Here is a 15881-nt window from a genome sequence, read left to right as displayed (position 1 = left end):
TGCTATAAAGTCTGTAGCAAGCTTTACTTCTGCAAGCGATTTTAATATGTTTGCTCTATTTACTCCTTCCTTAAGAGCCTTTTCTATGTTTTGGACCCAACATTGAAGTGCCCTAGACACCGATGTTAGTGCTAATGATGGCTTTGTAGCAGCTCCAATTGCCACATATGATTTTCTTAGAGATGTTTCCATTTTCTTATCCATTGGATTTTGAAATGCTACTACATCCTCCACTGGTAATGCTGTCCTTCTAGATAAACGAGCCACTGCTGCGTCTACTTTGGGAGGCTTGCTTAACACTTGTTCCTCTTGTGCCGGGAAAGGATATTTCTTAAAAACCTTTGCTGGGATTGGATATTTCCCCTCTGTCTTTTCCCATTCTTTAGATACAATTTAATAACCTCATGAACGGGAAACGTAGCTCTTTCCCTCCTCAAGGACTTAAAAGGATTAAATGAAGAGGAATGAGCCTCCTGCATCTCTGGCAATTCTAACTGCATTCGCACCGCCTTTATTAATGGTTCCACAAGTGACAGATTAAATGAAGACCTAATTTCTTCCTCATCAGAATCTTCCTCTGCAGATTCATCGGTCAATTCATCCACAGAAAATTGACTGCTATTTCGCTGTACCTGTATGTCAGTTTCTGTTTCAAACTCCCTTCTAGGCCTTTTTGTGGCTGCCTGAACTCCTTCCGCTACTGCCTCTTTAATCCACTTTAGTATATCCGCAGTATCTGCCGCTGCATCTCCAGCTAACCTTCTGGAACAGCGATCACAAAATTTTGAATGCTTCTGTGCTGTATTACTACATGCCACGCAAACTTTGTTTTTCTCTTTGCTGCTCCTCTTTCTGGGTGAAGACACACTGCCAAAGAAAATACTTCCATTAAAAATGCACTCTTTTAACCCTTGCAAAACAAACCTACCTTACCATGGCTCACCTCCTAACACCTTGGGCAGCAATTTCTGGGCTACTAGGCACCTGTGGCTCCATAGTGAGCGATCTAAATTGATTACAGAAAAGAAACCCCATGAATGCCTTTTAAAATAAAGCACCATAAATTCAGACAAAGCCTCACAGACTTACAAGTTGGTGTCCAAGAAACGCTATAATCAGCTTCCCTGCAACACGGTGCAAACGCTGGCTTTCCTTGCATGTATTAATCCTCTGCGCACTGAAGTGACGTCATCACTATGCGCACGGGTGCGCGTCAATGTGCTTCACACACCAGCTATACTCACTTGCAGGAAAGGAAAGAAGACCCTGGTGCCGCCCTAACCTGGTGTAACACACAGGTAATCCCTCTCACATTAGAAACGCCTCAGCTGTACGATTTGCATCGACCTCTGCAATAGGCAAAATGTGTTCTCTTAACCCCTTGCTGCCTAAAAACGGCGTTATGGTCAGCTTGCTCCTCTGAGAGGCAGCATCACGCTAGACCCTTCCAGGGAGAGAGGCAATAGAACTCCCCAGGATCATGGTCCCATAATGGGTCCTAGTGAGCCATAAAATAAAAAATGATTAAAGCTTAAAAAACTTTCCCAAAAAAAAAAAAAAAACCATGTCCTATCCCAGCGAGGACAGGAAAAAAGACAGAGTTAAGAGGGAGTAGGAGGGGTATATAGGGTTAAAGGACTGTTTTTTATTGGAGGGATTTGAAGAGAACCTGTCCTATTGGCTAAGGAGGCGGGGTAAAACCCTTAGTGTGAAGGCTGCCATGGTGACCAGGGAAAGGGTAATTCAGGGGTTAAGTGTTGTTATAGGTTGTGACTATTAGAATTATTACCAAGAAAGCAAGTTGTAGGTCCAGGGGAAGAAGAGAAACTTTAGACTCTGTTACAGGATCAAAAGAGCAGAATAGGGAAAGATTTCGGGTTAGATTTAGGAAGATTAAGGAAAAGTGAGAATACTGTCATCTGAAGGGGGGCACATTGTTTGTGGATAGAATCTACTTTGTTTTTAAAGAATTCAGCAAAGTCCTGGGGGGTTGATCAGATGTGACTGATTCAATTGGGGAGGGATGAAGAAGTGAGTTGAATATGGAAAACATTGATTATTATTTAGGAGTGTATTAGCAGAGAGAAGTGAATCAGGATCAGAGGGAGCACTAAAGAGGCTGAACTGAGAATTAGTTGGAGCAGATATTTGATTTGAGTGAATCTGAATTTTAGGCCGGGAGTTAGCACAGCATTAATTAACCTCTCACATAGCTGCCTTATAATGAGAAACAGCAGTCAACAATGGCATTGCCTTGTCCACCTTGCTATAAAGGCATCCGGCCCTTCCTTGTATCTAATGTATCTGCCACAATTTCCCAGCTTTCAACAACCCTTTTACCTCCCTAAGGTGAAACCTTCTTTAATCTCAAGGGATTTTATACTTCCTCTTCCTTCCCAAATTTAAAACAGACTCCCCCAAAGCCTGAGGGTCTTTCCACAGTCACTGAAAGCTCCATCTCAAATGTCCATGTTTTACCGCATTCTGTTCATAGAGCAATGAAGGTGCAGGAAGGAAATTTCCCACCCTGTGGAAATATTGGCCCGAGCATTAAACAGCAGAAGAACAGGTTTGGGAAGGGCACAACCACTAGGGCAGTCATAGAAGCAAAACAACTGCACAACATGATACCTATATGAGTGTGATAGCAACATCTCTTGTTGAACCCAAAATACAAGAGAAATAACACAAGGGCCATCTTTATTAGTAATGGGGCCCGAGGCTCTGCAAGAACCCTATTGTTTATCTAAAGTCATACTGGGACTGTCACAACCCACGGCCATTCCCTTGCTGTATATTGTCTTAGTTACTCAACAAAAAAACCAAATCACTGCATGACAAAACAATCCATACCATTCAAACACTTCTCAGTAACCCAACAAGGAGCAGGTCATTTTCCACCAATCATTACAAAAAGGGTCAGGCCACTCCCCATTACTTGTGACCCAATAAGGGAAACGTTCATTCTCCATCACTAGCAACATCATTTTTTAACCCAACAAGGACCAGATTATCTTCATAATTTTGCAATTTAACAAGGACCAGATTATTTTAATAATTTTGCAACCCAACAAGGACCAGGTTATCTTCATCATTTTGCAACCCAACAAGGACCAGATTATCTCCATCATTTTGCAACCCAAAATGGACCAGGTTATCTTCATCATTTTGCAACACAACAAGGACCAGGTTATTTTAATCATTTTGCAACCCAACAAGAACCAGATTATTGTCATCATTTTGCAACTCAACAGGGACCAGGTTATCTTCATGATTTTGCAACCCAACAAGGACCAGGGTATATTCATCATTTTAATAATGAAAATAGCCGATACCTTCTTATGCATCAAACGGGGTGATCCCAAACTTTATTCCATGGTGCTCTCAACACTGTTCACAAGATCACCCCGTTTGATGCATAAGAAGGTATCAGCTATTTTCATTATTGGATTCATTGCTGGCGTGTGGCTAGGCCAGTGCCAATACCTGCTCCCCTCCTGCCTTTCGAAAGTGTATATTCATCATTTTGCCAGCCAACAAGATCCAGGCACTTTACAATGTTGTAATTAGTTTCATAAAGGAACTTAAATATTCTGAAATCTGGCTATGAATCGTCTTAGCTATCCAATAAATATATTAAGTTTACATCACTTTTGGAATGTTTGATTGCAAGTGTTTCCCCACAACATATTGACCGGCATTTTTTTCACTGTACCCCATTCAGGTTCAACACTAGAATAAGGCATGTCATCCAGAATTATAACTACAGCAGGACATGTTATTCCAGCCCCACACATCTGGGAATGGCATAGGCTCTTTTTTAAAAAGAAATAACTCAGGACAATATGGCAGTAAAGGGGCAGTAAAGAGGCAACATATAATAATTTACACTTTCACTTCCTAGTATTCCCATTGTTTCTATCCATTGGCCTTCTAAATGGTCATTCCATTTTCATTAAATTCAGTGTGCAACAACATTATGTATTAGTCTATGTTAGTTCCAGAGCTTGTTAGTAGGACTCCATGAGGGAGATCTGAAAAGCTCTCAGATATTGTCATTATAGCTCAACGCCCAATTCCATAGTGATTGGGGCTTTACAAACGGAGGTTCCCACAGAAGGCCAACAATAAGAAGTTCTAGGAAATGTTGTACAAGTCATTTTGTTGTGAGGCTCTAGTCCATGATTTGAACTCCTGTTAGGGTCCATAAGCTCCTGGGAAACATGGGCAAGGCCTCCATCTTCTGAGTCAGGGGTTCAACAGAACTTGATATCACAATAACCCTGAAAACAATCTCCTGAGACCACCATCTGTGAACCAGTCTTTGTTATATGGTTCAGCTTAAATGAGCCCCTCCATGGCACATAGAGACCCATGTGGTGTCAATTTTTTATTGTCTGGCCCTGTGGGCCTTGGAGATTTCATGACTGGAAGAACTTGTACATTCTCTGTAGCAACACTTCAAGCAGCAGCAGCCATAGAGATGATAGGCTAATAGGGTTGGGCCCAGACGGTAATGACTTTTTTTTTTACAAAGCCTGTTATTAGAACCTGGACATACTGTCAGTGAGTTGTTTCCCCTGAGCATCTAGTGACAGACAGATCCCTGAAGGAGAGACAGGAGGAAGACACAGATCATGCGGCAAGGGGTTGAGAGAGGGGCCGCAGAGTTAAATACATCCAGTCGAGATGTGGTTTGGAGCCCATAATCTGCAAAAGTGAACAAAAAAAACATGAGTCAATAAATATAATTCTGCGCCTTCCATTTCCTACTGAGGCAGCTCAAGCCCTCAGTATACTGAACCCCTGACTCCTGACTGTTTGAGGAATCATGGTTAGTAAAATACATACAAGTCCCCACCAAACCGACATCACCTGTTACTGGGGTGTAGGGAAGTAATGATCCAATTCCTTTAATGGTGCTTAAATTTCCTTTCCCCATCACAAGGCATGGTCCATGACCCTTCACTTTCCTATGTAATAGGAGTTCTTGTGATCCCTTGCTTGTAATTATAACCACCAAAAAGCTGAATTCAACTAAACTTAAGTTTCATTAAACCCTTTTGCTGAGGTCAAACCAAAAAAAAGATGCAGATCAGGTCCTGGTTCTTGAATCTCTTTGTCTATTTATTTGAGAGGCAGCCGTCTGACACTGAGCTGCACTGGATTACTCGCTTTTCAATTATAATAATTGTATCGTGTTACAGTATTTTAAAAAAAGGTGCCTCAGGAACAGTCACAACGTCAACCCCCAGCATGTTTTTGCCCTGACTTCCCCAAAATCTGATGGCAGCAATGCCATACCGGCTCCGTGGTGAGGAGTCCTGGTACACATTATTCCCCTTCCCACAGTTTTCTTCCACCCAATTCTGTCCCCAGAATATTCCCTGCGATGAGCCAGTTGCTCTGTGGGAGTGCATGAAATTGATGCTGTTGGTAGTGAAGCACCTGGGACTCAAAGTCTTGGACCCCTGCACCCATGTTGTTGTATAAACACTTGATACTATGACACACATGAGCACCCATCATTATTATAAGTTCCTCCATGAGTGCGGGGCACTGGTTTCCAAATTACAGGGTTGTTCCTGATTGGAGGGGCCTAGAAAAGTCGCCATGGAGCCCAGCCTGAGAATTCTATTCCTGGAAGTCCAGCTGATTATAGATTAATGACTGACAACATCAATATTTTCATTTTTAACCTTATTATGAGTGAAATGGAACCCTGACCAAATGTTACACTTCTAACAGGTGATGAAACCCATAAAAGTCCAAAAACCACAGGTCTAGGGTGTCTCTGATGCCTGTGTGAGACCGTCACAGTGTGCTATAGGCAGAGTAGCACATAGACCTTACTGACAATAAGTACATAGTAACATGGACCTTCTGAATAAGGAATACCCCCCTCCTCCACTCAGTCACTCACCTGTTAGCATTGAGACCCCTAGTGCACGAGCCAGGTCTGTCTGTATCTTGCAGGTATACTCCAAGCCCAGTTGGGCCCCACTCAGTTCTGAAGTCACGTCAGTGAGGTTAAAGAGAGCTGGCGGGTAGCTGGTTTTGATGGCGTTGGTCATGTTGGCTCCAGAGGTACTTTCCCAAGTGACATTAGGCTTGGGGTACCAGTCTGAAGATGTACAACGGAGGGTGTCGTTGGAGGGTCTGGTCATAGTCACAGTGGTATAACCTGGAGCAGATACAAGGCTTGTTACTTCCAATGGCATTGCAAGATGTGTGCATCAGCCTAAGCTTGCTATGAGATGGGGGGGGGGGTGTAGCTATGTAGTCTGTTACAATTTTTTAACAGCAGAATTATCCAATGGGCAGTCTTTGACTGCTGATGAATGATGGGAGTGGACATACAACTCAAAGGTTAAGGACTGGGCAACACTTGCCACCAAATTCTCAACTACTCCTAGAATCTGTTCTTCTTGCCCATATTATCTGCCAGCTTTCAGCTCCCAACCCCATTGTGCCACTCACCTCCAACCTTGAATGTCAGGGTGTCGTCGCCGGTTCCTTTGGCGTTGGAGATGATACACTTGTAGGTGCCGGCGTCGGACAGCTTTACCTGGGTGAGCTTTAGGGAGGCATTACCCGCTATGATCTGGCTGATGAAGAGGGAGGTGCGGCCTCTGAAGACTGCATTCTGATCAGTCAATACACTCTTTCCATTCTCGTACTTGTACACCACACCACTCGTCCCCACCTTCACCCATTGGATGTTATTCGCCTGAGCTGTGTCTGGGATGAAGGTGCAGCCTAAAATTGCATCATCACCTATGCGCCCCACTGTGTACACCCCTGTCACAGCGATGGTCAGTTTGCTCCCTGGAACAATAAAACACAAGAAGAAATCAGAGTCAGCAGCTTATTGGTTCTTGTGTCGCTCCCTTGGGAAGGTTGGACAATCCTGTTGGGCCTGAACCCCAGTAATGATTATCAAATCAGCCAGATACAGGTATGGACCAGCACATGGGTGGCTATATTATGCAAAGATCATTTCAATTGAATGGATATTTATGTGTGGCCAGTTTCATTTAGTATAAGGTGGCATTTCATCCCTTACCTACAGACTCCACCTACCTGCGATGCCAAGTCCAATAATCAGGGCGATTAGGAGCAACAGGATAATGATGATAGCGATCATGCTGAAAGAGAGGGGAGAGTTATTGAGATTGAGCTGAAAGAGAGAAGATGTAGGCAGGTGTCCCGTGAATAACTAGTAGACTGCCAGTTATTAAAAACAAAGGAAATTCTTTTATTATTCTTCCACGCATACCTCAAACCAAATTACACCAACAGGCAATTTTCAAACATTTAGCATTTGGCCACCTCTCTTCCAGTACACTAGCCTCCCTTACTTACAGGATTTTCAGGTATTACTTTCTAATACCAATGGGCCGCACCTGTTCCACCAACCTTGATGGGATCTCACTATCCGCACCTGTCCTCAGCAACCCGATGCTCCTCGTTGGCGCCCCACGCTATTCCAGACAGGACTTTCACAATGGCCACAGACCCATAGCCCTCTCTTCTACTATCCTGTTTCCTATCACTTCATCCCTAACTGGTAGAGGATCTACCGAAGGCTAGTTCCACTTACTCCTGGTTGGGGCTCTTAACTGCCCTTACTATCTTTTCCTAACTGTCTTGTACACCTAGTGCACACTATAACAGAACTTTCCTAACTCTGGCTAAAGGTGGCCATACATGGAGAGATCCGCTCGTTTGGCGATGTCGCCAAACGAGCGGATCTCCCTCCGATATGCCCACCTGGGCAATATCGGGCAATATCGGGCTGATCCGATCGTGGGCCCTAGGGCCCAACGATTGGATCCTAACGATGCCTAAACGGGCGGGCGGATCGTGGGACCGCATCAACGAATAGATGCGGCCGCGATCCGACGGGATTTTTTGTCCCATCCGATCGAGTCGGCCAGATCTTGATCAGTGAAGCCCGCCGTGGGGCCCCATACACGGGCCAATAAGCTGCTGACACGGTCTGTTGGCAGCTTTTATCGGCCCGTGTATGGCCACCTTAAGCCTACTACTTACTTCAGCAGGTGTTCTTCACTGGATCACGCCCACCTATAAAACTGCCACACACTTGGTTTCTTGCCCCTATTTATACTGTTTTTCTTCCCTCTAGTGGCCGGGGTAGAAATTACATTATTACATAACATTATTACATAATCATTACATGACTAACAAGAACCTACTCTTGTGGCCAAACCCTGTAAATACACTTTAAAAACATTACAATTTTCAATATTCAAAACCATAGATACATATAACAGGCATTTCCACAGGCATTTTTCAGACACTACACTTTTCACATGAAATCATTTTTATCCACCTTACAAAGAGAAATGGCAGAGATCATTAGATTCACAGGGATGGCACAAATACTTTGCCCAATTAACCAGAGTAATCAGTTTGTGCCCACTGATCATTACACACAGGGATGCACTGCAAATATACCAGATACCTTTGCTAGATGAGTTGGGCATTGGGCACAATACACTGTTAAGACAGAGACAAGGTTCAAAATGAAAAATAGATGCCCATTTTCTGCACTTGGCAACTGGAATGTTAATTGGGGCCCAGTGACTTCTTAGTACCGAGCTGAATGGAAATCTCTAAAAGAGGTGACTGCCAGTAGAAGCCCCACACCCAGAAAAGTGTCATTCTTCCAGTACAAGGCCAGGTCTGCTCCCCTGTTATGTGCATGGGGAACCTTGGCACATAAATCCAAGTCAGCCCCAGAGTTTGGCAACCACTAATTTGGGATGTATCACCTGGTAGAGGGGGAACATAATCAGGTCTAAATACCCATTTAGTGCCAGCAGGAAAGTCCAGTATTTAGGAGGGTCCAATAAATGTACAGCTGGGGGGGGCAGGTTCCAAGGACATTCTAAAACATCTCCTCCTTCTATAAAAGAATAAAATGATCCTTTGGCTTCTCTTTATTTACACTGAGCCCTGAGTCTGGCCCGGCCCTTGGTTACAGTCACTGGTTACCTGTGTTTTGTTACTGTAAATACCAACCTCGTCAGTCACTCGCCTAATCCTTCCAACAATGTGATTGGGTGGGGGACGCAAGTGACTCAATGAGAACTAAATATAACTCACAATAGTGTGGTCACAGGTTTAGGATTCTTTTAGTATTGAATAAAACAGAGAAAATATAAAAACTATGGTTGGAGGGGACTATAAGCAGCACATCCCCCCCCCCCACACACACACAGATCCCTGCCCTGGGTGGGTATTCTGTATCATGAATGAGCTATTTCCCTGACATTCCCTGTGCATGGTGCCCACAAACACGGTACATGTTGGGGAGTAGTGCCGACACTCATTTTCCTAGCAAGTGCACAAAAGTACACAAATTCAAAACAATTCCCCATTGTTTGCCCCTAATGCAGCATTTAACTGACCAAACATTCCATAGTAACTACTGAAATCTGTGTGCAGGGCGAGATGCAGAACTCACAAACAAAGTGGCTTTTTGGTGCAAGTTGCAGTGTTGATGTGGAGCTTGTTGGAGCGCCAGCATCGCTGTGGGGGATGGGGGTCGCTGGAATGAATGTGGGGGGTGGGGTATTAAAATAAGGGCAGCCCCCAAACCAAGCATCTAAGTCTTCCCCTTGTCAGCAGGGAATGTTGGTGCATGAAAATAATTCTGTTTGGTAACAAATTCTCAAGGTCGCCATCCAGCTGGTTCTGTGCCACGCAATAGGTACCCACTTGACTGCCAATGTTGGCACTGAGAGTCCTCCGAGTCGCAGGCAGAGAACTGTCAGCTCATTCAGTCTGTGTTTCACACACTCACCCCCTTTACTACACACCCATATTCCCCCCACAGCCCCAGGGATACTCACATGCGGAAGATGGTTTTGCCAATACCAGGCATGGTGCTCGCCAGCTCTGGGATCCAGGCAAGATGCTCAGTTTAGGCTCTGGGTTCCCCTCATGTGCTGGTGACAGAGGAACTTTCTCCCTGCCCTGAGCTCTATCACTAGGAGTGTCCTGTGAGCCCAAGATATGAGGAAGCTGCCAAAACTGAACTCTCCCATATCTGAGGGTGGGACACGACTGCTGCAACTAAAGTAACCGGCACACCTGCCTCAGTGGCCCTGTAGCTAATGCTGGGGGGCCCACGTGTGGCTGCAGGGGGCTCAGTGAGTAACGCAGGGGTGATCAAGGTTATATTGCTCCAATCTCACTGGTGTAAGTATATCTTTATTATATCAATATGCACATGTTTATTTATAAAGGAACAATCATAAAGCAATGGACATAATTCCAACGGGAGACAAAGCATTGCAATATAAACAGGGGGAAGGAGGAAGCAGAGTGGGTGGGTCACTCGCAGAGACAGATAGAAGGGCAATAAATGGTGCTATGTTTGGGGCAGGGGCACATAATAGTGAAGAATGAACCTGATACCATGGTACTGCTGTAAAAAGCAGGATCTGTGTTCAGTTCTGAGGGAGAGCTTTTTATGGAGGGACAAGGCTGGAACTAGGAATAGACAGAGGTATATGTCTAGGGTGCAACATAGTGACAACCCGTACATGACCCTAACCTGCGCCCACCCGACCAATGCCCACCCGCATCAGTCTCTACCCCTCCATTTATAGACCAGCTCTGGCCCACCCCACTGATGATGTCACAACAGAGGAGGGGCAGGGCAGGTGCACTTCTATAAAACCGGACAACATAAATTGGGAGCCAGCAGTGTAAGGTTGCAGGCAGGAAGAGCAGGAGGAACAGCTCAACCTGAAGCCAGATGCGATGTGATGTGCCGAAGTCGATCCGAACCCTACCCAATCAACTGGTAAATGCGCCAGGCCCGTGGGTATCAGGCCAGCCTGCACATCAATAGTGCAACTGTGTGGGGGTGCTATGCAGATACCTCTTCCTTATTCCCCCAAGCCCCCCAAACACAATATAGATCCTTGTCCATTACTTGTTCCCAAGCCAGAACATTCTATGTAACGTGTTATAACTCATATCGCAAAACCAGATCCATTTCCATTCAAGATGCCAGGGCTAAGCCAACATTACCTTACTTGCTCGGGGAAGGAACCAGCACAGACACAATATCCAGCCCCCAGGAGAAGTGAGACTCCACTGGGCCCCAGCAAAGCACTAATATTCCCTGGTATTTTTCTCTCACTGCTGCTTATATAAAGTCCGTCTGTGCAGCTAATATACAGGCATTCTCCCTGCAAAAACATAATACAAGATAGTGTTGTACCTATAGCTAAAGCAATATAGCAGCACCCACCCATAGGTATAAATACAGAGAGTACATACTATCACTTTGATGCTGATCTGGACATGTCATGTGTCCCCTGAGCACTTCATCATGTAGAGACACAAGAAGAAGAAACAGAGAAAAAAATCTAGGCACTGGGAGAGGATCCCCAGAACTAAACACTTCCAGCCGGGATGCAGTTTGGAGCCCAGAATCTGCAGGGAAATACAAAGAGCATCAACGAATAAAATCCTAACCCTTCCAATTCCTCATATAGCAGTCTATGGGCAGTCTATGGCCCCAACTCCCAGACCCATAAAGTGCATTAACCTCACAGTGCCTCTGGGGCCCCTTATAATCCTGGAAAGACCATTGTGAGGAATCATGCGTAGGGACATGCAAATATGCTCCAATCTAACATCTCCCTAATCTTGGGATGGAGCCTAAATATTGTCATATTGAGAGAAGTGTCAGCTCCTGGGTCTGAGAGACCCAGAAAAAATCACGATTTATCCCAATACCACACTGGGAAAATACTCTCACACCTCCAACTGACTGGTATGAATTCACCTATAAGAATCCGGGTCACATGTGCCAATGACGGCAACCCCCCTGCTGTGTTATTACCCTGCCCATCCCTGGTGTATATAGAGAGTGGCACAATGTGCCTGGGAACCTATTAAGAAGGGAGAAGAGACTGATTCTGCTCATTGTTAGGATTTTCCACCCTCTAATGGCCACTTACAGGTACTGCAGGTAAGTCATATTACCTGGTTCCATTGTTACTATCTATTAAACAGAAGTGGCTCTTAAGGGACCCCACTAAGAACCCTATTCCAAGTAGAGAATGTACCATTAACAACCATCCTCTGGACAAGATCCTGTAGCCAGTTCCCTATCCATGTGCAAATGACTTCATTAAGCCCAACAGACCTCAGTTTAGAAAACAGTCATTTGCTGGCCCTGATTTCAGTCTTGTAAGGGTCCTAGCTCCCAACCACCAGGCCCGGACTGGCAATCTGTGGGTTCTGGCAAATGCCAGAGGGGCTGCTATAAGGTTCCATAGAAAGTCAGCATTTAGTGGGCTGGTAGGGGCTGTTTGGGCCTCTGAGTGGGCTGATTGGGCCTCTGTGTACCTGAAATGCCAGGGCCTATTTTAATTCTCAGTCCGGACCTGCCAACCACTCAGCACCACATGGTCCTAGCAGCTGTCAACTTTGCGTGCAACCCCTTGGCCTCCACAGGTGCGCTCATTTTGAATGCGGCTGGACAGCATACCGACCCTACAGTCTTGCTGCCCTAGGCATCGGCCATTGGGGCCTTTACCACAAATCCGGACCTGGTCATTGTGGGGAATTGTATCAAACGCTTTGGCTCCCCCTCTATCTGACTACTGCCCTCCTCTGTCTGACTACTGCACCCCCACTGTCAAACCTGCTAAATCCAACCTGCACAACAATGTGGTTCCCTTTGCACTACTTCACTCTCTTTGTACTTGCATATGGGGTATCACTTAACTTACCCTGTACCAACTCAGTCTGTCCCACTTTGAGTCCCCTATGGGTTGGACCATCTCGGCCTTTATCACACACATGTACTGTACACATGTACTGGACATCTAACTGGACCCCCCTCAGTGCAGTTCAGGCTGGAAGCTGGTCCAGGTGAGTTAATGAGGTTGGATCCAGAGGTATTGACCCAGCACATATGGGTACCAGCTCGGGGAGTCACAATTCAGGGAGTTGTTTGGAGACTTGGGTCACAGTGACGGTGCTGAAATCTAGTGCAGGAAATGAGATGTTCCACATCAGGAAATACAACTCAGTACTTACCTCTATACTATAAGAACATGTCTAATATAGATTCCCTATTGGCACCAAACCTGAGGCTTTTGGGTGCTATGGGATGAACAGGGATATCCCTAGTCTACTGATTCACCCACAGTTCCCCACTGGGTAACATTATATAGAAACCAGAACCCATTCATGTCACTTACCTCCCACCCTCCAGGTCATCCTGTTCTCCCCTGTTCCTGATGGAAAGTTTTGAGGCCGGTCTGTAGGGTTTTTTGGGTCCAGAGAGGAATTTTTCTGTAAAGGGCTGATTATGTCTTCCTTTAATGTTTCTGGAAATCTGTCTTTTTCAAGAGAACATTGGACAATTTTATGGACTACTGGAAGAATGTGTGTCAGGAATAAGTAGCCAAGAAAGGATGGAGTGGACGATGAACTAGCAGATCGAGGACTGGAGTGGGATGGAGACCAGGACTAGACAGTGAAGGACAAAACAGATCGGGCGAAGACCAGGACCAGGCAGAGCAGGACAGGACTGGAACAGGCAAAAGACCAGGACTAGGCAGAGCGGGACAGGACAGAGGAAAGGACTAGGCAGAGCAGGACAGGACTGGGACAGGCAAAAGACCAGGACTAGGTAGAGCAGGACAGGACAGAGCAGACAAAGACCAGGACTAGGCAGAGCAAGACAGGACAGGACAGAGAAGAGGAAAGGACTAGGCAGAGCAGGACAGGAGTGGAACAGGACTGAACAAAAGCAGATAGAGCTGAACAAAAACAAGGCAAGAACAGGGAAAGAGTGGAATCAGAGCAGGAGGCAAAGCAGGACAGAAAGGGCTAGAACCAGGAACTGGGAACAGAACACGAATTAGACAAGGTAAGATAGGACAAGGCAAGGCCAAAGCAGAAAAACATGAACTAGGGACAGTGCCTCGGTGCTCAAAGTAGGCAAATGCCCAGGCATGGATAGTCAGGAGGGCTGGCCTTCTATAGAACAGGGTCAGCCCCTATTGGCTGACTCCAACCCACCAATATGGAGACTGGAGTAAAATGGCTATAGGAGACCCAGCAGAAGATCAGAGAAGGGCTTGCTGTTTGCTCTCCTGGCACGGTGGTTAGGGCAAGCATACAGTAACTATGAGGTCCCAGGATTAAACCCCAGCAGAGCCTGATGAGATCATCCATATTGGAACTGTTGCGCCTGGGCCACAATTTACCTTTCATTCCCTGCTCATTACTACTTTATCCCATGTGCCATACCGAGAATTTGCACTTTGTTTACTTACACCAATGGTTAAATTTACCGCCATATGCCACTCTGTATCACTCTGGTCTTCTCTTTATGAGACACTATTTGCCTATTAGAGATGACACTTTCAGTTTTGCTGACCAATCAGAGTGTGAGATTCTCCTGATGAAACTTGTATTTTGTGAGGAAATTCGAATAAGCAATTTGGAGCCTGGATGGGTGCTACTTTCAAGTTTTACCTCTGTGCTGTATGTAGGAATGGGTGCTGAACATGCTGGACCCCAGAATATCTGTGCCTACACCCCAATGTATTTGTAAGGTCCCTCAGTGTATCCACGATGATTTTAATTGAATAAAATACAAGTTCATTCATACACTTACATGGCCACAGGTTGTTCACTTTATGACTGAGAGACACCAGGGACAAACACAGGAGGAGGGCACAGCCAAACCAGAGCCATTGAACACGGACCACCCAAGCTTGTAGGGTCAAGACTTGGAATCCTCAACCTGTTATCGTATTAACTGAAGGATCCAAACAATGTGGGGGCAGAACAGGCAGTGTCTCAGCATAATATTCAAACCATCTAAAAACAGAAAAACAATCCTGTACAGTGAGTACAAATATAGAGAATTTTGTCCTAAAAAAAACTTCTGTATTTTTTATACTGTATTTACTCTACCAGACAGAGGTGCCATTCCCCTATAACAGGAATGATCCATCCCCATCTTGGATCTTTTGTCAGTCAGTGGCACTGCACATGCTCAGTGGGCTCTGGGCCCACTGCAGAATCTGACATACACTATTGTTCATTTAAGGCAGGGGTCCCCAACCTTTTTCACCCGTGAGCAACATTCAGATGTAAAAAGTGTTGGGGAGCAACACAAGCATGAAAAATGTTCCTGGGTGCTGCCAAATAAGGGCTGTGATTGGCTATTGGTAGCCCCTATGTGGACTGGCAGCCTACATGAGGTTCTGGTTGGCTGTACATCTGGTTTTCATGCAACCAAAACTTGCTTCCAAGCCAGGAATTAAAAAATAAGCACCTGCTTTGAGGCCACTGAGAGCAACATCCAAGGGGTTGGGGAGCAACATGTTGCTCGCGAGCTACTGGTTGGGGATCACTGATTTAAGGCATTGGGAAGAGGTTCCTACACTGTCAGACTGGCCACCAGGGGGGCTGAAAACAATGGGGGCAATGGTGTATTTAATGCTTTTGCTGCCCCAGTGGAGCACCCTAGCTATTACCGCGTTGCTCTGTTTTTAGGGAGATATTTGCAGACTTGGGATCTTGGGATCACTCACCTATGAATATGGTGCTTGCTGTAGCCACAGCCAGGCCAGTCCTTTTCTCACAGCTGTACCCTATATTGCCATGGCCCTCACTCAGCTCGGTGCTCACACTGACCTTGTTGTCGTGGGTGAGGTAGCAAAACAGAGAGACAACCTCCCCTGCACCTGTTTGAATCACCTCACTCCCAGTATAATGTAATAAGCCAACCCAAGAACTTGACCAGAGCAGCAAAAACCAAATCACATCCTCCCAATAAATGTTACTCTGTTCAGTAATCTCTC

The 15881-nt window shown here is 45.5% G+C and overlaps 1 protein-coding gene across 2 annotated transcripts; it reads right to left on the bottom strand.

Annotated features, from left to right (window-relative positions):
- Positions 1-3647: 3647 nt before the first annotated feature.
- On the bottom strand, positions 3648-12170 carry LOC108709297 (V-set domain-containing T-cell activation inhibitor 1). 2 transcript variants are annotated; one of them, XM_041583531.1, is made up of 5 exons: positions 11071-12170; positions 7084-7148; positions 6481-6828; positions 5924-6184; positions 3648-4710 (listed from the first exon to the last, which is right to left on the bottom strand). In XM_041583531.1, exons 1-5 carry the CDS (start codon positions 11295-11297, stop codon positions 4589-4591), a joined length of 1023 nt encoding a protein of 340 aa, XP_041439465.1. In that variant the 5' UTR covers positions 11298-12170; the 3' UTR covers positions 3648-4588. The 2 variants fall into 2 exon arrangements, with proteins under 2 accessions (XP_041439465.1, XP_018104501.1); XM_018249012.2 differs by lacking the exon at positions 11071-12170 and adding an exon at positions 9882-10544.
- Between the last annotated feature and the right edge of the window lie 3711 nt (positions 12171-15881).

This window comes from Xenopus laevis, chromosome 2S (assembly GCF_017654675.1).
Source record: "Xenopus laevis strain J_2021 chromosome 2S, Xenopus_laevis_v10.1, whole genome shotgun sequence".
NCBI lineage: Eukaryota > Metazoa > Chordata > Amphibia > Anura > Pipidae > Xenopus > Xenopus laevis.
Note: the sequence above shows the minus strand (reverse complement) of the source record. Positions and strands in the feature narration are given on the sequence as shown.

Coding starts and splice junctions, on each gene's coding strand:
- LOC108709297 (XM_041583531.1), bottom strand. CDS start 11,297: ATGGGTGGGTGCTGCTATATTGCTTTAGCTATAGGTACAACACTATCT. Junction 6,185..6,480: donor CCTGACATTCAAGGTTGGAG/GTGAGTGGCACA, acceptor TATCTGCTCCAG/GTTATACCACTGTGACTATG. Junction 4,711..5,923: donor AGGGGTCTCAATGCTAACAG/GTGAGTGACTGA, acceptor TCACTTTTGCAG/ATTATGGGCTCCAAACCACA.